The sequence below is a fragment of the Bombus fervidus genome, chromosome 15, assembly GCF_041682495.2.
Source record: "Bombus fervidus isolate BK054 chromosome 15, iyBomFerv1, whole genome shotgun sequence".
Classification (NCBI taxonomy): Eukaryota; Metazoa; Arthropoda; class Insecta; order Hymenoptera; family Apidae; genus Bombus; species Bombus fervidus.
The window spans coordinates 8,149,846-8,176,447 of record NC_091531.1 but is presented as its reverse complement, the minus strand read 5'-3'; the positions used below and the strand labels follow the sequence as shown (position 1 = coordinate 8,176,447).

General features: G+C 34.2%; 3 protein-coding genes across 6 annotated transcripts; 2 read left to right on the top strand and 1 right to left on the bottom strand.

Annotated features, from left to right (window-relative positions):
* Positions 1–7,620: 7,620 nt before the first annotated feature.
* LOC139994736 (uncharacterized) lies at positions 7,621–25,847 on the bottom strand. Of its 2 annotated transcripts, XM_072017651.1 has the most exons (6): positions 25,708–25,847; positions 12,183–12,259; positions 11,601–11,798; positions 9,480–9,688; positions 8,721–8,861; positions 7,621–7,850 (listed from the first exon to the last, which is right to left on the bottom strand). In XM_072017651.1, exons 1-6 carry the CDS (start codon positions 25,728–25,730, stop codon positions 7,833–7,835), a joined length of 666 nt encoding a protein of 221 aa, XP_071873752.1. In that variant the 5' UTR covers positions 25,731–25,847; the 3' UTR covers positions 7,621–7,832. The 2 variants fall into 2 exon arrangements, with proteins under 2 accessions (XP_071873752.1, XP_071873751.1); XM_072017650.1 differs by lacking the exon at positions 25,708–25,847 and having other exon boundaries at positions 12,183–12,315.
* On the top strand, positions 13,197–16,130 carry LOC139994735 (uncharacterized). 3 transcript variants are annotated; one of them, XM_072017648.1, is made up of 3 exons: positions 13,199–13,751; positions 14,110–15,352; positions 15,398–16,130. In XM_072017648.1, the coding sequence occupies exons 1-3, from the start codon at positions 13,597–13,599 to the stop codon at positions 16,052–16,054; spliced, it is 2,055 nt and encodes a 684-aa protein (XP_071873749.1). In that variant the 5' UTR covers positions 13,199–13,596; the 3' UTR covers positions 16,055–16,130. The 3 variants fall into 3 exon arrangements, with proteins under 3 accessions (XP_071873748.1, XP_071873749.1, XP_071873750.1); XM_072017649.1 differs by having other exon boundaries at positions 13,200–13,751; positions 14,110–15,280; XM_072017647.1 differs by having other exon boundaries at positions 13,197–13,751; positions 14,110–16,130.
* Positions 19,847–21,116, top strand: LOC139994770 (uncharacterized). The gene is made up of 2 exons (XM_072017710.1): positions 19,847–20,712; positions 20,997–21,116. Exons 1-2 carry the CDS (start codon positions 19,897–19,899, stop codon positions 21,000–21,002), a joined length of 822 nt encoding a protein of 273 aa, XP_071873811.1. The 5' UTR covers positions 19,847–19,896; the 3' UTR covers positions 21,003–21,116.
* Positions 25,848–26,602: the final 755 nt, after the last annotated feature.

Here is a 26,602-nt window from a genome sequence, read left to right as displayed (position 1 = left end):
TAGTGCTTCAAAAGTTGAGAATGTAAGTATCTACCTTTGTATTTTAAATTTAATTTTATGCCTTGTGTTTATTATTACTAATTAAAAAATACAACTTCATCGAAATTTGACAAATTTAAACTCATTCTTGAATGGATTAGTGTTATTAGAATTTCATGAAATTCATTATTTCAAATTTTTCAAATAATTAACGCTGTTTTTAAGAAGAAATTACAATACAGATATTTGTTAAAACTTTGTTACAAATTTCTTCCAGATCTCGCTTCTTTGATTTAATGATGGTTTCACGATGACTTTCCTTGGTTCACAACAATATAAAGGACAACGTTCTTTGCATGTAATTGTAAGTTGCATGCATTTTTGTTCCTCTAGTCACTCAATCATGTCGTAGGATGAAAGGTCCGAATCGACACGGGTGACTGGTTGTATTACGTAGAATTTTTGACGAGCATAGTGACCACGGGTATTTATTATACCCGTGAGTAGTAACATTTTCTTATCTGTGTTTTATATATTAGTTCAGGATAGATCTTCTTGCACATCGCTTTTTTTATATTAATAATAATGTCACTGACGATTGAAATATTATATTATTACATAATATTAATATAATGATATTAATTGATATAAACAGTATTATATCAAACATTAATTTAAATATTTGCAAAAGCCAAATATACATATATAAATAAAATGTGAATATTTGAATAAATAATATGTATTGAAATGACTTGGTTAAATATTTCCTTGCAGAGAAATCGGATACCCTCCGACTTCGTTGCATGAAAAATTCCAATTATTGCATAATGATAGTGACAATAATAATTTTTCTTTTCATTTCATCTTGTGTTCTCTGAACATAATATTCTAAAGAATGTAATTGTTTGTCCTTCATATTTGAATTTAAGTATTAATTAAAAAAATATAAAGATATTAAAGTTCAATTCGTACCGTACAAAGATGTATTCAATTTCTTGTGCAAGAAGAAGCTTCGCGACTGGCAGATTTTGGAATCAAAGCTACAAATTCTGAACATTGCTTTTGTGCTTTCGAAATTATGCTTTGACGAAGCGACTGCCTGAGGCTTGCATTAACATGTAATTTAGAGTCAGTTATTAAACAAACTTCTTATTCATTGTCAATATTTTGTTTTAATATGAATTAGAATTATTAAAAATATATTAGAAAATTAGAATTTTAATAATTAATTAAAATATAAAGTCAGTTATTTGAGTGAATCATTATGTTGCTTTGGTCTTGTTTATGTTTTCTATAAATAATTTCAGTATTAGAATTTTTGTAATTCATTCAATTAGTTAAAATAGAAAATACAGTAATAGTAACTTGAAATAAAATTTGAAGATGCAGAATGCAGAAAAATTAGCCCGTTAAATACAAAACAGACGTACTAATATTTTTTTTAGTTAGGATTTTCAGATTTGATCCTTTCCGTATCATTGCCAGGATCTCGCTCACGTGTCCAGGTGCTACTTGGGTGGGAGAAAGGCAATGGGTACGATGACCATTGATAAAATAATAATGTTTGAGCGACTGACGACGCGTTAGTGTATCGTGCACGACGTACTTTCCACATTGTGTGTGTGTTGTTAGGCTGTGGAATTGCGTCGTTTCAATTATTCCGTACACTATAAATTTAAATAATAACGAAATAAATCTACACAATTATTTCAATCACAAGTTGTAGAAATAGACTCGCTATTAAATATGGAATTGTAGATAGCAATATTATTAATTTTGTCATTAAATTCTAATAAATGATACCAGATTTTGTACCATATAATATTTTTTTGAAAGATAGACACACTCTTTGTTTTTTATTCTTTCATTTTTATTGTGTTTGCACGCAATGGTCCCTAGCCTTCGTCAGTCGATTTCAGCTAAACGGTACGTAAATTAGAGTGTGCATGTTGTGTGTTAAGCTCGGGTGTCGGAGGCGTCCCGGGACGTCCTCTCTAGTGTAGGCCCTTTGCGCCCGAGTGTTTGTGTGAGAATCGTGGAGCGAGTGTGTTGGTGTGCCTGTTTTGCCATTTTGTAAATACAGGGCTAGGTAGGATAGGTAGTATACTTTCTGGTGTGTCTGTTAACTATAAGTAGGTAGGGCCGGGCAGGTTGGCACAGTCTCAGGTCGGGTAGGCGCGTTTTCGTGTGACCAACCTGTTTCTGGAAATTTATTTGAAAAATCAACGGTGAAACTGGCACGAGTAGAGCATGCTCTCGTCTCTGGTTTTGCCTATCGATTTTTTGAATTTCGCGGTCGCGGTCGCGAGTGGGCTCGAAACGAACGTTTATCGCTTGAGCACGCACATGCGAGTAGGCAACGATCACAGCTGTGATCGTTGACCAGTCCATGCGCACTTCAATCAGCTTCCGCGGCTTATATTTTTATTTCACCTTTATAAGTTTTTTTTTTGTTTGCGATTTAGAAGTCTCGAGCTTAGATTTAAGTTTCAGCGGGCATTGCGCTCGAAGAAAGAAGAGGCTATATGCCGAAGAGGCCCGGCAAACTGCCACTCAAGAGGGCAACTACCAATGGCTACCCATCCTCTGGGTTATCCAGAGCATGGCAAGTCATTAATGTTACTACTTTGTTACTATGCTCGCTTTTACCATCTGTAGTTATAGTTGTAATATTTTCTTTCTTGACCGATGTACATGTCGGTCCACCGCCATATTGGGCAAATCGTGACTTTTCTCATTAGTGTTGCGAGAGATTGATTACAATCGAGTCAGAGTTACGGGGAAGTTTCGCGGCTTCCTATTAGCGTCACGGGAGACTGATTATGGTTTGAATTAGAGTTGCGAGATGACGATAATCGTGTTTGTTTTAGTGTTGCGAGTTATGACATTGCGATTGTCCTTAGTAATTTTGATTTTGAGTTATTAGAACTGTTTACAGAGTAATACACGCTACCTGTTGTTTAAAATTAAATTTAGAAACGCTAACTTTTCATTAATTTTATAATGTTGCAATTTGTAGTATCACGATATTTCAATTAACTTTATTTCGGTTTTAAGAATTAGTGTTGCGGACTCTCATCGCGATTGTTTTGATGAATTTTCTAATTAGAGTTGCGTTGACAAATGAAGTAGAGTTGCGCCTGTATTATGCCCAATCTTCTTCCACTGGACTGTGGAAACACGATCCTGCATCATCCGATGCAGTTACACCAGCAGTCTTACAGATGGCAGCACTGGATGTCTCGTTTTTAGTGTTGCGAATATTGAAACATCTGAGTGCATAGGTTAATAACTATTAGTGTTGCGCAAATAAATAATTCACACGGGAATCTTCCATTTTTTTTTCTTTTGTTTTTTGTCAATAATAGATTGATTAAGATTGAAAATGTAATAAAGCACTCGTAAGTTACGTGTAATAAATTAGAGTTGCGAAATACATAGAATTCACATTCCACTCACGGTTTGCTCGGGTTCATATCGAGTGGATACTTTGATGGCCCTTTTGGCTGGTAGAGTCATTTCTTTTTCAGTGTCCTTTATTTAGAGTTTTTTTTAATTATTATTTAATTTGTACTTTATAATTTGTCCAACTGGACATTTGGTAAATTTTTCTAATTTTATTGCTAAATAACATGTGGATGGCTACCTCCAGAAGGATACCATCTTCGAGTTTGTTTATTTTATTTCTTTAGTGAAATCAGTGGGATGTTTTCTTTTTAGTCTTCTTTTTATATGGGTTTTGTTCGTTTCAGCAGCCAGCTTGTTTGGATGTGTTGTCATTCTTTCCTTGTATTTTTTTGCGTATCTGTTGATTTCTTCTTTGACCATTGGTATTTTTAGGTCTTTGCGTATATCCTTGTTTCTGACATACCATGGGGCGTTCACTATTATTTTGAGTGTTTTCGACTGTAACGACTCTAGATGCATGAAAAGTATCCAAGATTTTATACAGCAGTTCTTGCCCCTTCCCCATCCTCCAGTCGCTTCACTACGATTAGATATTTGTATAGATAGGGCTCATGAAAATATTTTTCGAAAATAAGATTTTCAATTAGGTAGGGATTTTTTACATTTGTAGGTAAGATACTTTTAAGTTAGATTTATGGTTAAGTAGGGTATTTTAAAATAAGTGCTTAATATTGGTATGAACTGTTAATATATAAGTAAGATATAATAGTAGTAATTAAGTGCATGCATAATTTAAGAGTGATATTTTAGTAGATAAAGTAGCGTAAAGTAGATAAGTCGTATAATTCTATGTAAGATGTATATCGTGATTTAAATTGTTTTTAAGAGTTTTATTTCTGATCTTCGTTTCACCATTAACTCGTATATCCAAGATAAAAAAGAACAACATCAATTTCTTTTTCTTTTATAATCCAAAAAAAAGCAATTAGAAACTCATGGAAAAGATTCTTGTTACCGACTGAGCATTTAATGCTAGGTCTGACTGGATCTGAAATTAAAGTCAACGATTCCATTCCTATTTAAGGTTTACTCGGTTTGTCGTTCTATTGGCCAAGACGACGTGTTACTTTAGTGAGGAACAAAGCACCAGACTCCATCTCTATCCTTCTTCGAATTTATCACTTTATATTTGGTTTCTCGCGGCGCATGAGAAGTTTTACTTTATCGCACGACCAAACGCTAGAACACACTATTCGATCGATTCAGCCTTTTTGATTTTATCCCCTCGCTTGATGTTTTTTATCCTTTTAGTAATGGAAGGGTAAAATTTTGATACAGATATGGAATATCGTCTCACAGAGAATTATATGGGTTAGGTCTCTGCAGCAACCTCCACGTGTTGAGACCTGGGCAATCAGTATTATTTCATAGTAAAATTAACTCCAACCATGACCAATGTTGTAATTTTTTTCTATTAAACACTAGAAGTTGTTTATCAGATGAATTGTTTTCGATGATTGAGTTAAACAATTTTTTGAAGTCGGTATTTTACAACGTGCTTCTTACCATTTTATGCAGGTAACATACGCGACATTACCGACTTAGTAAACAATAACACTATCTACATTCGATATATGCAACGTGTATATTGAACGTGTATATTTGCCGACATATCTGGGGATAAAAACACAAATATTTTACCAAATAAAATACCTTATCAATAAATTTAATGATTAATACAATTCCGTGAAATAACAATTGTTATTGCGTTGTTAAAACAGTTCTTGTATGGCAGTTATTGTATTTACTTTCCTAAATTATATATATTGAAATATATATATATGTACATATATGTACTTAGAATATTTGTAATTCTTATGGTCAAGAGGAAAGCCAGAAATTCAAATATTTAGATTTGTCCATATATTACAAAAATATAATGTAAAACTCACGTACTCAATTCTTATATCTACAAACATCAGAACAAACTGACAGACAAATTGCACACTTCATGGGCAATTTTAGCAAATTAGCTTAATCCATTTACTCTTTTTTTATTGTTTGCCTGATGTTAGCTATTGTACAATCCAATTTTGATTCTTTCCATCGTAGCTTTTTTCTATCCGTGTACTCAACAAACATCAAACAATGAACATCTATAAAGAAGTTCTTCTCAGTTATCAGGGAAATCCAATATTCCCCCCGCCTCTCCCTTCGTATTCATAGCGAAACTGCGATTTCTAGTTCAATTCACGGATGTAGGAATCTTTTCTTTCATGGTCTTTTAATGGATTCTTTCATTGCAAATTACTCCTTCGGTGCGAAAAAAATAATTTTTCATAAGCAATTAAGTTGAGCAATTAGCGCTCGATGGATCTGTTAATTAAAGGAAGCCATGCATTCTCTCTTCTCCCTTTTGGCTAAAATCTATTAAAGGATCGTGCAATTAAAAATTCGATCGAAATATTTTATTCTTCTTTCGCACTTTTTTTATCAATGGAGTTAAGCTCGTTTCCGATTTCCAGTTTGAAAGGGAGATGAATGGATGCATATGTACTAAATATGTAAAATATATACTAAAAAAACTTTCAAGTTTGATTTCATTAAAAACAAAACACCATACGAAAAAATAGTTTTCCATATTTCTAGTTTATTTTTTCATACAGAATTACTTCCTTGCCGACTGTACCACGGTTACTGGTACATTCTGCATATGTGAGGCGCCGCTTCAGGCGAAGCTATAGCTTCAAGTCTTGCCTTTCCAAGGGCGTCGCTATTCAATAAGAATACATTTTATATTACGATTATAATGATTAATTTATTCATTTAATTTAGGAAAAATTGAAAAATGGACAACTCTCTTTTAAAAGTGTATAATGTCTTCTAACAAATTTTAAATATAACTTATCACAAAATAGGTTTTATTTCACATTTACATAAAATTTCATTTTAACTCCTTCCCACTTAATTCTACGAAGGTCTCCGCTGTGTCAATAGTCCCAGACCTCGAAAACTTGAAATCGACCCTGGGTAATGTGTATACCTCCATAGAGCACAATAGGTTAATTTAGCTCCTTCACTTCATCCTGGAACCCAATACCATCAACAGAATTCGTGCAACTCAACGAACGTCTTATCTGAAAATGCCATCGAGCACAATTTCTCGATGGCATCTTCTACATGTTCTTCCTGCCATCAGAATACAATTTAAGTTCATTCGACATGATAGTCGTTACGGTCGTGTCAAATTTCCTGTCGTTCGTCAGACCTCGTACGTTGCACAGGCTCTTCCATCGAGATCCCAATTTCTGATCTGCATTTTCGTCTCGAGCAACGTCGTTAAGAGGAATACTAAACGTACTGATAGAGAGCGTATCGCGCGTTTTCAGGCTTGCACATCCCTTTCTAGGACGCTCATATGGTTGCCTGTAAATGGCTCCCTTCCGAGGGCCATTTTCTCGGTTTAGCTCGCGTGACGCTTTGTCGAACGCCTTAATGGAATATCGAGGAGCAATAGCGGGTTAGACAATGGGCTTCTGGCGTGTATAAGACGCGTCAACTGCTTCGTGAAATCCTCCTGCTAAGTTTAGAGGTTAGGTATTATTATTCGAATGCCTTAACGATCACGTTGACGTTCAGGTACACGTTAGGACGTTGCTAATGATTATTTTGATCACTTTTTTTGATGATCTTTTTTTTCTTTTGGTTTCTTCAGACGTGTGACAGATTGTGACCCATTAAATATTTATTTGAATATTTCATTTGAATTCTAGAAATTGAGTAGTTCTTCAAACACGAGACAGACCATGGCTCATTGAATATTTATTTTAATTTTTCGTCTTAGTTTCAGAATAAAAAGTGAATATTGTTTGATAGAAAGTACATACAATAGTTTGATGATTGTTATTGTTAATCACAGCGTAACTATAAAAGGAATCACAAGGCAAGAGGCCAATTTCCTTACATAGACTGACATTACAATTAAACTTCTACTATGCACAATGTGTGTATATTTCTGTATATTTCTAAACAAACAAGTACAAAGTAACAATCTCTAATCTAAATACATAAGACTCTTCCAAATCGTTACAATATTTTTAAAGTAACGTATATGTATTTCAATTTTTATCCCATTACACATGAACCAGAGATTTTTTCACTGTAAACCATAAATGGCAAAAAAAAAAAAAAAAAAAATGAAATATTATAATAGTTGCTTTTTTTCGAGAAAAAGAAAAGAAAAGAAGAAGAAATAATTTAGCCTTCTGTGATTGTCATCGGTTGAGCGAAAGTACGAGTAATTTACACAATTCTCTTACATTTATACGAAAGAATTACGTTTGTATTAATGCTGCTTAATATCGGATGCTTTCGATTCGAATTGGAAATTACTGGATGAAGTCTACTTGCCGGCGGGCCATGCAACGGCACAGCAAGAATCGTAGTTATCTCTCCAACCTAACCTAAAACGATAAAAGAGACATTTGTGTAAATTTGTTATTAAAATCGTGGCTGTGCTTCAGCGAATTCTTTTATGCAAAAAAATTATTCTACAGGAAAGGAACGATATTGGAATAATGGCACTTTTTATTTACCCTTCTTCTTTTTCCTTTATCTGTTTTATATTACCCGTTTCTAGGTTATAAGAAACGCTCAACTATAGTTACAGCATAATAGTATTAAGTTCAGGTTAGGTTCCAGCTGAATTCAGATTTAAGATACAATTCGAATTGAATTTAATTTAGATTAAGTTTGGTAATTTAAGTTACTTTTCGCTAAATTTCGATTGAACTTAGTTTGGTAATTTAGGTTAAATTTAAATTGAATTTATTCTGGATTTAGATTAGTTTTGGATCGAACTTGATTCAGCTTAGAGACAGGTTTGAATTGAATTTCATTTAAATTTAGGTTAGATTTGCATTGAATATGTTTCATGTCTAAGTTAGATTAAAATTAAATTTAGTATCGACTCGGTTTAGGTTAGGACTGAATTTACTTTATTCTTAGATTATGTTTCAGCAAAACTCGTCTTAAATTTAGGTTAGCTTCAAATCTTCCACAATATTATATTTGGATTCTCTCAAATATTACCATCTTTTCAATCTACTCAAAGAATCTTTTATCTCTACCACATACTTAACCACAATTTTCTTTCCATCAAATCAGAAAGAAAAGCTGATCTCTTCACGAAAATTCCTCCTCTCTCATATATATCTATTTGATTTCTCATCAAAAATAAATTCTCCCGTTGGATGAAGAAGAATCACGTTTGAGATTGCTTCCAAGATCGTTATTAATCTTTTCTAAACCTTAAGAGAGTCCCTATTTCTTACGTTGTCCGTGTTCTCGACGGATAGCCTGGCAGATTCCATTTCGCACGATCGATTTTCATTCAGCTGCAGTTGCTCGGGGGCCTCGGTAATTAATTCGTTGAATCTGGCGGCCACTTGCTTCCATTTCACAAGGTCGGCCGGCTGTAACAGTAAAACGATCGATCAGTCGCGTTAAAATCCTCGTCGATCTGCATCGTGATTCGTTTCGTGGCTGTTTCTGTTCTTTGGGTTAAACTGAATCGACGATTCACTCCGCTCGAAGGGATCTTAAGAATCGCACAGCCTCGAAAAAATTGCAGATACGCTGTAACAAAGAAGCGTTATATACTTGTATATGTATGTATATATATTCACAAAGAAGACGCTGACACTGGCTTCGATTGGACCAGTTAACGTCATATACGTAACATAAGATGCCCCGTAAAAATATGAATTTAGGGATTATGCCAACGTTCATTTAGGGGTTATGGTCCCAGGTGGATCAATAATACCAAAAATGTACTGTATTACATGGAATTCTTTAGTGTTTTAGTGTAGTAGTTCTTGTGTTAATAATTAGATTTTTAAAAAATATGAATTTGCATGATCATCCATAACCTAACCTTAACAATGTAGTCGAACAATGGAAACGAATCTAACCTTGTAAATCATAGTTTGGATAATTTAACAAATTTAAGGAAATCGTAAAATAGAACCTGATCTTTACACAGTATAACAATTTTGATTTCTATTTATTCGATTGGGTTGAGAATGATTTACCGTCAAAGTAAAAAAGACTGGAAGAAGTGCGATTGGAAGCGGTGATCCACGAAGCTCTGATCTTTCGGATGGAGGGCCAGAGAGTGTCAAATGTCTGAGTAAATCAAGAAGACCGGCTAGAAGCTCTCCATGACGACCACCGACGTCCTGTCGTATCAATCCTAGTGCATCCTTGGCGATCATGTGTGCAGTCACGCCGGGATTGTCAGCTGGTTTACGAAAAATTATCATTCAGTCATTGGTTCTTTTTATTTCAATGCTCGTATGGAGAGAAATACATGTATATATGAAAAATTTATTTATTTTCTTAAGTAGATAAATTTTACCTGCGAATGACTAAGTTAAGAAAAATAAAAATTAATTAAATAAAAATATTTGTACCTAACGTTGGTAACGCTCGTTCTAGTTATATTCTAGTTACATATTAGTGAGGTGGTACGCTTGAAGTTATTCACCTAGACCTTTGTATTACCAAGATATGGATTTTATAAGTTACAAATATCTTTCTCTATAATACAGTAATTGTAAATTTCAAGAAAATAAAATTCTCAAACTGAAAAATGTTTATTTCAATTATATCTAAATAAAAGTACTGCTACAAATTACACAGAAGAGAAAAGAGGAAATGAAACGTGATATAACAGTAAAATTTCACAGATAGGCAGTTTGGTAATTCTCGTTTGTTTCTATAACGAGCGTCAGTCGATTTTAATTACCAGCACGTATCACGTATCAGGATCTTTTATAGCATAGAATATCGTGTCGAAACGTGGTCATTCGAAACCATGTCAGGAGGGGTACACGAGTGCATATTGTTTCCAAATATCTGCGGTTAGGTAACGCGAGGAATTATTACTTAATGCCATGATGGCTGGACTCGTTAATTTAATCGATGATTCGCATCGTTTGGCTAGATTGCAAACAGATATGCCGCGTTTCATGAATTTGTTTAAGTAAGAGTAATTTCATGCAGAAGTGAGAGGGAACATAAACATATGATATATAAGTTGGCAAACCTTTTTTTTCTAGGGATTTTAATTTTTATTGGATATGAAAATAAATATTATAACTTTCATTGAGTTACTAGAGATTTTAGGTTTTATCAGACATAGACGTGATTAGATTTTATATTTTTTATTTGTGTTTCCGTAGATTACACAATCTTCTCTAGATTTCTAAGGATTTTAATTTCTATTGGATATACAGATAGGTAGATTTCGTATCTTTCTTCAGATTTCTATAGATCTCATATTTTTCTTTAGATCTCTACAGATTCTTAATTATCTTTCAATGGATTTAATAAAAATGTTTATCCAAATATAAAATACATAAATTTTTGAATTCGGAGAAATATCGCCGCTTGAGATTTCGTTATCTTCGTAATAGGATTCCCCAGTTAACCTCCTTTTTTACGATTGCTTAAATAGAGATGATAACAGTTAAAAGCCAGGGTGGTTTTTAATTAAAGAAGGAAGGAAACACAAGGAAGGAAGGAAAGTTCAAATATAAGAAAAAAATGTTATGCTTATGAGAATAGAATGTAAGCTCTACTTCAATTAGATCTCTAAAGAACTTTTGTTGATAAAGAATAAAAACAGATTTTAATTATTCAGTATTTTTCTCTATAAGATAAAATACTTAATTCTATGAAATTTTACTAAATGTATAGTTCTGTTTACTATTATTCAAAGAATTTTCCATTTTTTTAATCCATTCAGTAATTAAAATACCAAAGTGTTTTTGGTTACCCCAAATTTTTTTCAATTATTTTATCTTCAATTATGTTATTGAACAATTGTATGAACTGCTATACGGAATTCTTCAATTGTCTAATTCACTTTGATAATTAGGCCAAAAATCAGAGAGTCATTTTAAAGATTTTTTCTAAAGAAACTGAAACCTCGCGAAATTAGATCAAACTTCCCAAATCACTGAAGGAATCTTTCCGCAATGCAAAGAATGTTTAGAATCTTCTAAAAATTTGTTTAAAAAATAATAAACGTCTCTACGACGCTACTCGTCGAAAAAAAAAGAGAAAGAAAAAATGGCAAAATTAATTTGACAAACATTTCGCCGGGTAATTCTTTCAATTAAAAGAAGACGTAGGACTCTTTTGTCTACCAAGAAGAAGTTGTTGAACGTGCTGAGGCATCACAGGTTTCTTCAAATGGCTTAAAAAAAGTTGCAACGCGGCTGCGCATTCCAGAGCCGCGTCGTTGTTCCCTAAATGAGGTTTCTCGCCTTTCTTCAACGAGTTCAGAATTCGTCTTCTAAGATCGCGACGACCAGCACGTCGAAATAGCCCTTCCTCTCTAGCATCTTGAAATCAGAGAGAAAGCAGTTTTGTGAGTCTTTAATTAACCTAACCACGTCAGACTGCGTTACAGAAGAAAACGAAAATAAATATGTATATAATTTTTAATCAATCATGGTATCAAAACAGTGCTCATTGTTCTAATAAAAAATTGTGTGCGTTAATAACAGCAAGAAAATTTTATGTAGCCTTCGTGATAGAATTTATGGCATTTAACTTTCATGATAGAAGTTACGGTATTTAGCTTTTACACGGTAGAATTAATAGCATTGGAAATAAAGAATAAAGATGTATCGTTCGAATGATTATAATTTAATTAACAGTACTGTATATAGAAACATTGATCGACAATCGAGCGAAAATTGTCTTGTAAATTCACAGTTCCTTACGTTCTTTCAGAAAGTTGATGATCTGCTTGACTGATTGTAGTGATTTCTTCGATATTATGTCATCGTCTGTGTCCTGTCTGCGAAGAAACATTCGGTGGATGAACATTCGTAGCGCCATCTGCGATTGTGAACGATCCTTAAAAAAGTAACTAGGTACCTAAAAGTAACTAGATACTTAATACTAGTTCGATGATTGAGAAACCAGAACTTAAAATTTGGAAACGTAATGCAATTTCGAGAGTTTTTTTTTTTTAGAATAACTTTCCAAGAAATTCCGACAATTCAAATTTCAAAATTTTCCTATTTTTGCATTGTTTCTCCCTATAGATTATATTCTAAGTGAAATAAAATAGAAAGACGAATGTACGGACGAGCTTCGTCTCTTTTATAAAATTATTATTAATATTATTATTAATTATTATAAAATAAATTAATTTTTGAAATTATTCTCATTACATTGTTACGGACTGGTTTTCTAATCAAAGAAGAATTTTCTAACCTGATCAAAGTGTAAATTGAGAGGAACACGAAGACGAAGGAAAGTAAGAAGGAAAGGTACAGCTTGTAAACGTAATCAGGCGATAGAAAACGGCAATTAGTGTAATTGTACGACCCGTGTGAAATTAATTGGAAATACATATGTAAATATTCATGGAACGAGAAATAGGGGCAGCTCGTATTTCACTCCAATCACTTTTGTCAACAACAGGGGAACATTGCGCGTAACATAACAATAAATAATCGGATTATTTATTATTATTTCACTTTGATGACGTCTCATATATCAGACTGAATTTCACTTCCCCCACTTTTTTCCATATTTACTCAAATTTTCAATTTGCAATGAAATCGATCGAACGTTAAGGGAATCCATAATATTTATAATTGTTATTCAGAAAACGGTAAAAATATTTGTAATTTAATTTCTGATAGACCTCTGAATTATTTTCATCAAGTATGTTTTCTTATCAACGTTAAACATATTAAATTTATGGTATTTTTAATAAATTCTTAGAAAGAAAGTTAAACAATTGACAAAATATTGTTCAAAAACTGACATACAATGAGCGAAATGTGTTTAAAAAATATGCTAATTATGGCAGGAAGAAGATAGCTTTAAAACAATTATTCATTTTTTGTACAAGATATAATAATAATGATAATAACAATAATAATATATAATAATAATAGTATTTCAACGTTTATGCTATTGCATCACCATAATGTTGATCTTACTCATGGAAAAGGAGATCAAGGTTAACCTCAACCAGTAAATCATTAATACATCTTCATTTCCGGCCACGTAAAGGAAACACGAGATTCTGACGCAACAAAGAGGAAGTATATGTCCTCGTCGAATTTGTAGCTTATAAAAGCCTCTCGACGAGGTCTGATCTTTAATAACCATATAAGCATGTTCGAACGATTTGTTCTACTTTGTCTGTTCGCGAATGCGATCTCTGGATCGCCACAGTTACGAAGGTGGGACGAAGAAGAGCAAACGAGAAATCTGAGGCATGCTTCCTGTCCCTCGTGTCGTCGAGAACGACCAGTCACCCTGGTTTCATGGTAAGAGTTCGAATTCTTCGCGTTTCTTAATTTCATCGCCTTATAAATATCAAACTGTCTGAAATTCTTGAAAATTTTAGGAAATTCCACTGGTTGGTTTAAATTTTACCGAAAAATAAATCAGCGATAGACTTTACTATGGAAATTAATCCGTTATTATTGGTTTTGCAAGAAAACATTATATAAAATAATTTTCTTTTTAACAAAAATTTAAAGGATTCTTTAAATTTTTAATTCCAAAAGATTCATGAAAATTTTAAAGAATTCAGATCTCCCACCATAAGACTATTTTTTACCTTACAACTCCCAATTTATTTTAATTGACACTGAAAGGTTAGAACTGAGCCTAAATTTCTAGGGACACGTCCAGAAGAGAGTATCATGGACTCGAGCCAGAAAGCAGTCCTTGGCAGAGCAACGAATCATTTAGACGTAACCCAATCTTCCAGCAACCCTACAATTCTCCATTCAATGACCCATACGATAGAGCCTCGTATGATAGAGCCATCAGAAGCAGAGGGACCCCATCTGTCACTAAATCAACAGCCACCTGCAAACGCGAGAATCCCTTTACCATCGGACGAGATTTCGATTTTGACGTGGCTCCTTCGCAAACCACCTCTATTCACAGTATAAATAATCCAGCATCCTCGTACCAGTCTCATCTCCCAGTCTCAAGAACCCCAAATAGAACACCATACAGAAAGCCTAATTTCTATGACCTCATCAAAGACCAATCTGACATGGTATCTTCGAGCAAATTGTATGCGGATTATGGCCTGACCAATAGCGAGTCTTCTATGAATAATTTAAGAAGACAATCAGGTGCCTTAGCTAATGATGAAGAAGATTTGAGGAACCATGGAGCAGGGAAGGAGTTTAGCGTGAGCACAGCACCTGAAAAGTATTTTGGGGATTATGGCTTGTCTAATAGTCAGTCTGCTTTTGGTAATCCAAGGAAATCTTCGGATTTTGGAGTGAGGAAGGACTTTCAGACGAGCCTTAATAACGAGCCTTCATCTACTAATTTCAGAAGACCTTCAAGTCTGTCAATCAGTAATGAAGAATATTTCAGGAATTTTGGGACGAAGAAGGATTTTGGAATGGGTAAATATTTGCCTGGTTCCAATAACGAACCTTTCTTCAATCATTTCAGAAGACCATCCAGCCTGTCGTCTGATAATGAGGATTTGGGAAATTTCAGATCGAAGAAGGATTTTAGAATGAGCTCTAGGTCTGATAGGTATTTTAGTGATTCCTTTATACACGGCAATCCCATGAGTCAATCTAGCCAGCATCCCAAAACTCAAGTTAATCAATATTTCAAAGTTCAACCTAGCCAATATCCTAAAACTGAATTTAACCAGTATTCTAAAGTTCAACCTAGTCCATATATCAAGCCTGAACCTATCCGATATTCAAAACCTGAACCTATCCGATATTCAAAACCTGAACCTGTCCAATATACCAAACCTGAACCTGTCCAATATACCAAACCTGAACCTGTCCAATATTTCAAACCTGAACCTGTCCAATATTTCACACCTGAACCTATGCAATATTCCAAACCTGAACCTGTCCAATATTCCAAACCTGAACCTGTCCAATATTTCACACCTGAACCTATGCAGTATTCCAAAGCTGAGCCTATGCAATATTTGAAACCTGAATCTAACCAATATTTCAAAGCTCAAAGCAACCAATATTCCAAAGCTGAACATACCCAATATCCTAAAATTCAGTCCAACCAACAATCTGCAGTGGGAAATCCTAGAATTCCTTATGAAAGAGAACCAAAAGTAGCACGGTCCCAATTTGTCCAATCTCAAAGGACCCAGACATCTGATGATAGCAGACAGATCTATGCTCCAGAAGTAAAACACAGTTCCTACGATATTCCAGGGGAGTTGAACGTGTTCAGGACGACGCAGAAGGTTGTTGGAGATGGCGTTGAGATTGTTAATAGTAGCAGATGGGAGAAGCAATTGGAGAAACAAGAAGATCGGGAGTCTTACGAGATCGATGAAAATGGTGAGCAGATGGGAGCTGAGATGGTGGAGCAGATGGATGACAGTTATCAGGGTAATGAACAACTGGAATCTCACGAGGCGATGCAGCAGGAAGAGATTAAGAGGAAAGGAGACATCACGAGCGAAGATAATAATTCTAGGGACAAGAATGGATTCTCAGGGAACGGGTCCTTGGACGAAGATTCCCCGAAGACTAGATTGATGCAAATGGAGACGATAGGAGACGACGATGTGTCTGAAGAAAGCACGATAGAGACTAGGAGTGGTGTTTGATAGTTTGGAAACGATAATTGGTTAGAATTGGACATTATTAACGAAGACTGGAATAAAAATAAATTTGTTCGAAGAATTTTTTCAGAATTGGAATAAAATTTTATTCGAAGAATTCTATGATTCGAATGAAATTTTATTTGAAGAATTTTTCGATATATTAGTATTTAATAAAAAACGATTAATTATTTGACAATTATCTAGGTAAAATTTTATTCAAACAATTAGTTATAATTCTTGGGCAAGTACGTTTTATTCGTGCGCTTTATTTGAAAACAATTTTACTCGAATCATCTTCGAGTAAAAGTTGCGAATGAAAAGCGAAGTTATTTGAAAATGACGAATAATTTTTTATAAAAACATTATTCGTTATTGATCTCGAGATTTTATTTGTTACACGAGATAAAATATGCCAAATTCCTGGCTTTACGAGCAAAATAAAACTATTAGAAACTATCTAACTTTTGTACAAAATGTTTCTATAAAATTTGTATTATAATAAGAATATTTCACCCATTAAATTATACCACATGTGAAACATCCTGTATACTTCCTCATATCGTCGTTATGTAGTTCAGATTCTAGGGAATTATTTTTACAGAACCTAGTGAATAATGTGATTGTTGGATGAGAATTTAAAGAGTCACTTTTGAATAAATTCTCATAGAAGGTGTTTTTCTCTTGCAACATTTATCCTCTTATTTATTTTTGTGTTACGTGCTGTTTGGAATAATAGCTTGAAAGATTGGACTAAAAATGGAAATTAGTGAAATGTATCGCCAATATTTGGTAAACAAAATTGCAGAATATCTTTATTGTTTTTTATCTGCCACATCGTGAAATTCGCTACATATTTGAATAAGAATCTTCCGGGATATTCATATTCATAAAATTTTAATGTACGCGTTTTCTGATGCGCGAAAAATTCTCGATACAGAAATATTTGACTGGATCATTCGATCGTTACAATACTCGTTTTAAACAGTTCAAAAAAATTAATTTTTCTACATCAGATGTGAACAGCCACTTTAATTTTAAAAAGATTACTTATCACCGCGATAAGAAACGATTCATTTTCCGTAGAACTAACCTCCAAGAAATTAGAGTGACTATAATTAAAAAGGCATTAACCATATGTTCTAAAATATCATTTTACGTAAAAGAATTACGTTTTGTAATGAGATCAAAAGAGATTTCTCTTCTTATAGAATATTATATAATAAAAGGACGCATTTCTTTGACAACCTAACCTAAAAATTAGGCTGCTAAGTCGAGAAAACTACAGTTACACGATATTCTGAAGCACCATTTTAAATAAAGTAGTTAGGAAATAAAATAGGAAAAGGAGTAGGAAAACAGCAAAAAGTGAATTCCGATAATAAAAAGGCACCCACAGGTACAATTCAATCAGAAATGTGCTAAGGAACACATTAGAAAAGAAATTGCAAGAAGGCACCATAGGTAGTAAAACAACAACAGGTAACAGGAACCTACCAATGCAACGTAAAATGAAAGCAGGGAAGTAAAGTACTATTACTTTTACTCGATTTTTATTTTTACGATCTCGTTACGCCGTGCATTCTACTATATATATATATATATATAACTTTCCATGAAGTTCTCCTACAATGGTGTGTTCTAATCAAAGAGAAGGAAGAAGTACAGTGATTCCTGGAAGAAGAGAGAAGGCACTGCTTTGAGATTAAAACGTATTCTTTCTTCAAACCGACGAGAAAGAAACAATTCGATCATTGAAGAGGAAAAAGAGAGACTCCTGAGGAGAATTACAAAGCAGGTTAAGGTTTGGTCTAACCTTGGTTTGATTCAACTTTGGACGTCGGAGGGAAATGGTCAGTGAAATGAGTTTTTCCCCCTTTCCGGTGTATTGTGAAAAATAAACTGGCAGAGAATGGGTTCTTTCAAGTTAGCAAATTTCATTCCCTTTTCTTCTTTTTTTTGTAGTATATTGGTTTGGCAACTAAGTGATTGTGGATTTTGCCATTAGATGGCATTGACAAAATCCACAGTCACTTAGTTGCCAATCCAATACAAATGAGGACTTGAAACTAGAACAGTTTATCGAGCGATTTTAGATTATGGAGATGTAGATTGTGACAAGCTGGAATTTTTGTACGTTTGCAAATAAATTTAATTGGAGTATCGAATAAATAAATAAATACAGTGATAAATTGTTGATGATTTTATGGTACGATTAAAATATCGAAATGCGAAAGAGAAAATCAGAAAATAAATGAAATGATAACACTGCAAATAAATAGAAATAAATGAAATTGCGAAATGTAAATGTGCTGTGGAAATAAATATTAATATAGCTTGGAAATAAATAAAATTAAACAAAGATATATCGAAAATGAATAAAAGTTTGAAATTTCACTCTTATGTAATATCCGTAGGATAAATAAAAATGACGAAATGATACTTCTCCCGATATTCTTCCTTTTATTTTATTTGTTTGAATTATAAATACAAACGCGTGATCTTGAAGAAATATCTCACTACTGTTTCGCAATTACGAAACGAATATCAGCGGAATAATGTTGTCCAACCTGTATGCAACATGCACTGTTATTTTGGAAACATTATGCAATAATAACAATAATCACCGTAACCATAACGATCTCGAAATCAAGTTTATTAATCGAGTTTCTTAATCGAGTTTATTTATCGAGTTGCATGTCCTTGCAACAAAACGTAATGTCACTGTATCCGGTGTTTCCGCATTATTCTCAAACACACGGCTACGCAACAACGATGAATATTAATCCTTTGGTCTATTATATACGTTAATAAAACCAGAAAGAAATAAATTAACTGAGAAAGGCTAGTGAAGAACCGTGAATTTTGTTTCTAAATAATATAATAAAAAATGAATAAAATAATTAACAATGTAACTAGAGAATGTGGTTAGGAATTGTCTATCTTGTAAAAATACTTAAAAAATGTTTGACTTAAATTGTAAAAATACGTCAATTAATCGTTTAACTTTCAAAACGATAGTCAATCGTTTAAAGCTTCTATAGTCATAGCAATAAATTTTATCATCGTGAAACATACTGTCCCGTTAATTTGAAACTCGTTGTATGTACTGTTATTTTTATGTTCAAGATTTACAACATTTTTTTCTGCAAATAGAATTTCGTAAAAGATACCGAGTTAATGTTCCTTTCCAGTAAAACTTCGACCTTTTTGTTCTCGAAGGTCTAACCTCGATCAAGTAGGCGTTGTTTCAAAAAAACTAACCAACACCCCATCATTTATACTTACACGAGTCATTTATTACACATTGCTAGTCATTAACGCTATTTTAAAGCTATGAATTTAGAAAAAATTCCAATTTACAAAAATAGAGAAATTGAACAAAACTATAGATATTTAAAGAGATTGCAAAATGTAAAGTAATTGAATAAATTTAAGAAATTAAAGAAATGAAAGGCTCTAAAGAAACTTAGAGAGTTAAAGAAACTGAAGAAATTGGAGAAATTATCTTCTTTTCTGTCTTGTATTTGCCAAAATATCGTATAACTTGCATATTGCCGCATACTTTATAAAATGCTTGTAAAGCAACTTAACGTAAGAAATTCTCTATCCTGGTAAATTTCCCGGAACCGTTTCACGCATGGTAACACGCCGACAAACCAATAATCCACTATCGCGTCAACAAAGTGGCTCAATACCTTCAAATTACGCTCACTCAGCACCATTGCGTATATACGCGTGCTTCCTAAATAAAACCAGGTCACTGTATTCCACCAAATCCCTATAAAAACCGAGCTCCTCATCAGGATCCTCACAGTTCGACTTCGAAGAACAATCCAACTAAAAAGATGAACTCCAACGTTGTCTTCTTTCTCTTCTTCTTGGGTCTGTCTCTAACCCAGGCAGTCCCAACGAACATCAAAGAGAAATCACTGGACGAAGGCCATGATCTGAAGATCGAGAAGACAGAAGAAGACGACCAGGCTAGATCCAAGAAATCAGTCATCTGTCTGGACTCAGGTAGCATGGTACCTCAAGCGCAAAGTTACAGCATCCAAGCTGCTCCTCAGCCTGTTCAAACGTTGAACATTCAGCAAGTACCCCAACGAGTGCAAACACTTAATATCCAACCTGTTCCTCAACAAGTTCAAACTTTCAGCATCCAACCTGCTCCTCAGCCAGTCCAAACCTTCAACGTGATTCAACCTCCTGCTCAAACTTCCTTGAAATTTATCCAACCGCCTCAACCTTGTCCACCTTCTCAAACCAACGTCAACATCATCCAACCACCAAAAGAAGAGAAACCTGTGAAACCAGTGGTTGAAACTATTATCAAAGAGAAGATTGTGAAGCCTGAACCTAAACCAGAGAAGATCGTGGCCCCTAAACCAGAAAAAGAGCCTGTTCTGCCTGTGTACCAGGAACAAATGATGGTGATTCCCCCCAAACCTGTTATGATGATTACTGAACCTGAACCTGTGGCTACTTATGTCAAGGTACCTCAGTGTCAACAATGTCAACAGAGCATTATGCAGTGCAGCTGCACTAAACAGCAAGTACCTGCTTTGAGCTCGGCTATCTTCATGGAGCCTGCTATGAGGATGTATAAGGAGAGAAGTATGGGCCGCCATATTGCTCCCATGAGCCATCGTATGCATCATCATGTAAGTTGAAGTATTTGGCGATGCTGGTCATTCTAATAGTGTTTTAGCAGTGTTGGCACAAACAATATTACTTTAACGGTATTGAACTATTTTAATATTATTTAGTGCTATTGGTCTCCAGTGGATGAGAAAGTTTCCGTTTTGGTTTCTATTCATTTCTTCAGCTGTGTTTATAAAAACGTAAATTTGTATAAGTATTCAGGGCTTGATCAGTATTTTTGTGATAGGATTTTCGATTTCTCTAAAACAGGTGATCAATTAAGACAAATTTTGTCTTCTTTCAGATGTGATCTGTGCACCTAGAAGAAGAGGTTACCAGAGCTGGACCTAGAGTAGCGAAGAAGATCAAAAATGAGAGAAAATATACGATTGTGAAAAATATGAATAAAATTTAAAGAAACATACACACGTCTTGATTTCTCTTTTCAAATAACTACCAGATCTACCAGTTGCCTAAAATTTACCTCACCAAATTCATTCACATTTAGTCACATAAAAGTACCATTAAGAGGAACTTTAATATATCTGGTCCTAAGTAATTAGCAAGTAAATGGTCCTGTTTGTAACTACTGTAAATTCATGCTACCAATTCAGGAACGACATCATATCATCAGCAGTCTTCATACGAGCTAACTTATGAAATTCTTCGTAAACCGAGCCACAGATCGATTTCCCATTCACTGGGCAATCATTATTGTAATTCGCCAGGCTGACAGCCACGAGCAAGATCCATTTACCAAACTCGAGAATATTTCGAATCACTTACAACATGAAGAATCGATCGTCGTCGTCGGATTCATCAACGACTCTTCGACAATTTATCACGTTACGTTCAAGGAAATGGACTATGGAACCTTCGAAGGGAAGGATAAAATGCTCTGAATGCCATTGGTCGCTAATGGAGTCAATAACATCATCTACAGCGTGTTGAAAAATTGTGCAGGATATTTATATTGTTTTTCTTAGTTAAAATCATGCAATCAATATTTTATTTACATTTAAGACTGTTAAAGTTACTAATGTATTTCTAATGTAACATTTATTTATTTTATCATTATTTAGTCACTTGAAAAACAAGTTACATGATTTAAGTTATGCAAGCCTTTCATAGACTAAAGTAGATATCCTGACATTTTGAAATTTTTGAAGTTTTGGGTCAAAACAGTGTTGTGTGTGTATTTGTAATTCTAATTTCTATATAATTTCATCAATTTCCTCTGCTTCTCATTTTGTGAAATCAATCAATCTAGCAAGCAAGTTTTATACCTGACTCCTTACAAATTCTATACAGCTTCCCTTACATTTATATTTACTTTCTCCAATCTTATGTTTATCATTATATCAACCATGCTTAATTACTTTAATCAGAAAATAAGTGGCTTATATATTGTGTTGGCAACTAAGTGGTTGCGAATTTTGTCATTAGGTGGTATTGGCCAACCCTGTCTTCATATCTAGTAACTTTTTTATTTTAAATGCTCTATACATTATCTCGATTACCATTGTTCATCGATATAACGCAGAGGAGGATGATTAAGAGTGATTAAGTTTTCCATTTCCATTAATATACATATGTATTATCCAACGCATTACTATTCGCGGTGTTCTAGGTGAGTCATTATCTGCTCTCTACCAATATAAATTCCGCCCGATAATGGATAATCGATGCCATATATTTAACTTTGGCTTTGATGGAACGTATTCGCCTCCGGCTATCCACGTATCGAACGACGAGACGAATTTTCCCTATTTTTTGTCCTGCGAAACTACCTCAAATGTTCTTAAAATTATCTTAAATGCAACTTTAAATCGTTTCTCTTTTGTACAAATTGTACATTAACGCTTTGACTGCCACGCCAAAATCACATGTTTCGCTCAGGACGCCACGGGAGTACTTTTATTATCCAAAGCATATAATGGCAAAATAATAATAAATTGATGATCTAAGACAACCTTCTTCCCCAATAGACCGTTTATCTTACTGGTGGTCATGAGTGACTACCGTGTTCGTTTATGTCAACAAACCATTTCGTCGTAAGCAAAACGTGCAGAATATATTCTGGAAACGTGTAGGAGATATTAGTAAACAGTATTTGCTCATTCTATGGTAGTATCGTGGACGAGAGACCTAAGAGATATCGGGCGAACTGTAAACAATGTCGCGAGAAAGTCGAAGTGTCGACAGGCCCAACAATGTATCGTCGGTCCTGTAATCTAATAGTTTCGTGGAAAAGGTGTGCGTGAGCCTGGCTACGAGCGTGTCACGTAAGATAAAAAAGAGAAATCGAAGATGAAAAATAAAAGATAAAAATAAAGAAATAAAAAGAGAGAATTTATTTCTTAACACTTGGTTTACACTAACTACAATTCAAGACTGAAGCTCTTACAACTTGACTTTCGGCGGAATCAGATTCTTTTTCTTTGTTATCCCTCAATACCCCCACTCTCCACGCGTTTGTTAGGCGTTCTAGAACATTCGGCGAAAGGACCGTTGGGATATTGAGGGTTCATTAGGCACCTCGCTTCGGCGACATACATTGTTGCCACATTTTTATTTCCGTCATCAGTCCATCGGTTCCGAAGCGCGGCTTGGTCTCTGATGTGAATTGAGATGTGGTTGATGTTACAAGCGGTTGCGGAACACGTGCGTGGTAGGGCTAAGACAAAAGACAAAGGGATACTAAGGGACAAAGACGAATTAACAGTCAGTGTCAGTTGAGAACCCAGAGAGTGTAAATCGAGAAGTCAGGGAGATAATGTTACTAACGTTGTCGAGAGAGCGTGGTCCGCGTGAGAGAGAGAGAGAGAGAGAGAACGTTGGAACTGTAGTGACGAAAGTTGCAAATTAACTTTACCGACCGCTAGCGATTCAACAGCGCGTCCGATCGGCATCTCAGGCGCAGATTCTCCCTGGCGCTGACTCTGTTTCGGTTTAGACTCTCCCAATAACAATTCTTTTCGTTCATCGCGAACGGTAAGGTTTTCAAATTGGTATAAAACCGTGGGAGCTTAGAAAGCAACGCAACTGATGCTACTGAGCAAGGTAGCTTAGTATTAAATAATAAATTATTGCTCAAATATAATGAGAAAGATTGTCGGCGACAAAAAGCCGATCAGTCGATAAGCGTCGGCGACGAAAAACCGAATAGGCTATCGGTCGGTAAAGTGTTAATTATAGTACGTTATTGTGATTAGTTCACGTTAAACAACTATCGTTTCCTATTTAACCAACATCAGTTTAATCCATTTATTGTAAATAAACTAATTGTAGTAAAATCCTACACTATATATAATAGTAAAGTATGTGCACACTTCTGACTTCAATTATATGATTATAAAGCAGTATTTACAATTATTTTCTAAGGTGTGTTTATAATAATATTCACAGATTACCCTTCAATGATATGGATGTAAATACAGTGCATCGTTAGATGCAAGATTTGTTTTCATTTTTTTTTTTTTTTTTTGTTGATGTTCTAATAAAAATGTTTAATCGTTCAATGGGGCACTTTTTATTTCAAAGTATCTTCTATTTATCGGTTATATTCAAAATGTCCTAATTTTCAATCTTCATATAATTTTTAAAATTGTAAAAAGTTCAAGCGCTACGATCATCAATGACCACCGTGGCGTCACAGGAGAAACCGTGGCCGGTCATATATGACCCACGTGGCAGTCAATTGAGATTTTACGTAAATTGAGGTTTTATATAAATGACACTTCATATGTTACATGTACGCACACGAAGACAGAAGTAGGAAGAGTAGGATAACATTTTTTTCGGACGAAGCTATATTGCTAAATAAATGAAGGAATCTCGCTGCAAGTTATTTTGCCTACGTACGATCCTCCCCATTTCATGCATGATTATCATAAATGTGACTGTTTCGCCGAGTCACACGTATTTAATAATTTTGTTCATCACTGTATTTCATGGAAGCGCTGCATCTACCATGGAAATATAAAGAACGAATAATTAGTAATTTCATACACAATTTTCTAAGGATGAAATAATCAACGTATTTGATTTATTAAAATTCCATGCATAGAGAGCTGATATTAAATTATCAAAAGAAATATTGATTCGAGATAATTGTAGAGAAAATTTATTAATTAAGATCTTTTGAATTACTACACGATCCTATCAAAACTTCAGGATTAATTTAAAACTAATGAATATCTTTTTACTTCGACGGACACGGTTTTATCAAAATTTCAAGTTTCGCTATATACAATAAATATTTTTTTATTTTACTTACTCAAGATTTTGTGTACTAAAAAAAACGACGTATCAATCATTACATACGTTTCAATCATTTCAATGAAAGTTATAGCTTCGATGAGAATGTAGAAAATGACCAAGTATCAAGACTGAAGAGGAAAATCAAAAGCAATCAAAATGATTAAACGAAGCAATTTCCACTATAAATCACATTTCAGGTCCAAGGTCGACAACTAAATTTTTATAGGTTATATCGTAGTACTAATTCGAATAGTTTGTGCACTCTGGTTATTTTAACTATAGGCCATATTTAGTGTTTCACGAACACCTTCTTGTTTTGCCTTTTAAAGTAACTCTTACGTAATAATCGGTCTTCTTACGTAAAACATGCTAACTTTGCGAAAAATGTGTCACGTTTATTGAAATACGATATTTTTAGAAAATTTAGTTCAACGAGAAAATAGTCCCGTATTTCATAAAATTTGCTAATTTTTACGAAGTTTTTTTTATTGAAAAAGTAGTCCCGTTATAAAATATACCGTTTTTTTTTTTTTTTTTTTAGAGAACCAAACGGTATATGAAACTGTATTTTATACAATTTGTAAAAAATTCAGTTTAATCAGAAATTAGTCTTGCGTTTTATAAAATTTTTTAGTCTCTGTGAAATTTATTTTAATGGAAAAGGTAGTCTCGTTATAAAATATACAGAAGATTTCGGCGAGTAGATTGGCGAGTACGTGGCAGATGAAAATTATGAATCAGAAGACACTAACCTCTTGGAATTTTGCATGCCCATAATTCGATTCCCAGTGGCTGAGAGCAACGTCCCGATTCTCAGCCAAGAAGATATTGTTTTACGCTTGGTCACGACGTCTGACAGTCAACCGTGGAATTTTTAAACGTTCATCCGGGCCACGAAGGTTACGATGTGCCGCGTCTATATTTTTCTGCGAGCGACGCACACGAACGCAGTCTTTTGTCCCGCTCTCGAGGTTTCTATGCTCAAGAATAACGCGAAATTCACTAATCCATCGTATCTTTTTGCGTTTCGATACAATCGACCCTCTAATCTCTACATTTTGTCCTTTCTGTTACAGAAACTTTTGGCAATTTTGACATTTTACTTTTCGAGGGAATTGGCTGCATTTTAAGAAGATTTTTATCAGTTTTTCTAGTTTTCGGATTCTAATTACAGAAACCTCTGGCGATTTGGAAATTTTTATTTTTGGAGGGGTTAGATGGATTTTGGGGAAACTTTTTAGGCGAATTTTAAACCTATGAGACGATTGGATGATCGGTAGTTATTACGTAAATTTAATTTAATTAAATAATAGCTTTGTCCTAAGCGAATTGGAAATATGATCTTCACGAAGCGTCGCAGCAAAGCGCAACGCACTCATGAAAACTCGACTGAAATTCGAACAACGACAAATATGTAATTTTTTATTCCCAATTTTTTGTTATGTTTTTTTAAATTAAAAATGAAAAAAGAGAAGAGTCAGTGAAATAGCGAATTTCGTTTGTAGTATGTTGAAGTAATTACTTGAAGAAAAACTCTACATCTTTGCTTTTGTATATCCATGACCTGGAGACCGCTGTTACAAAGAGAATAGAATTTAGTGAAAGAAAAAAGGGCAGGTCCATATTATTGCGCCGTCGAATATAAAT

Coding starts and splice junctions, on each gene's coding strand:
- LOC139994736 (XM_072017650.1), bottom strand. CDS start 12,300: ATGGCGCTACGAATGTTCATCCACCGAATGTTTCTTCGCAGACAGGAC. Junction 11,799..12,182: donor CATCAACTTTCTGAAAGAAC/GTAAGGAACTGT, acceptor TCTGATTTCAAG/ATGCTAGAGAGGAAGGGCTA. Junction 9,689..11,600: donor CGTTCAACAACTTCTTCTTG/GTAGACAAAAGA, acceptor TTCGTAAACCAG/CTGACAATCCCGGCGTGACT.
- LOC139994735 (XM_072017647.1), top strand. CDS start 13,597: ATGTTCGAACGATTTGTTCTACTTTGTCTGTTCGCGAATGCGATCTCT. Junction 13,752..14,109: donor CCAGTCACCCTGGTTTCATG/GTAAGAGTTCGA, acceptor CTAAATTTCTAG/GGACACGTCCAGAAGAGAGT.
- LOC139994770 (XM_072017710.1), top strand. CDS start 19,897: ATGAACTCCAACGTTGTCTTCTTTCTCTTCTTCTTGGGTCTGTCTCTA.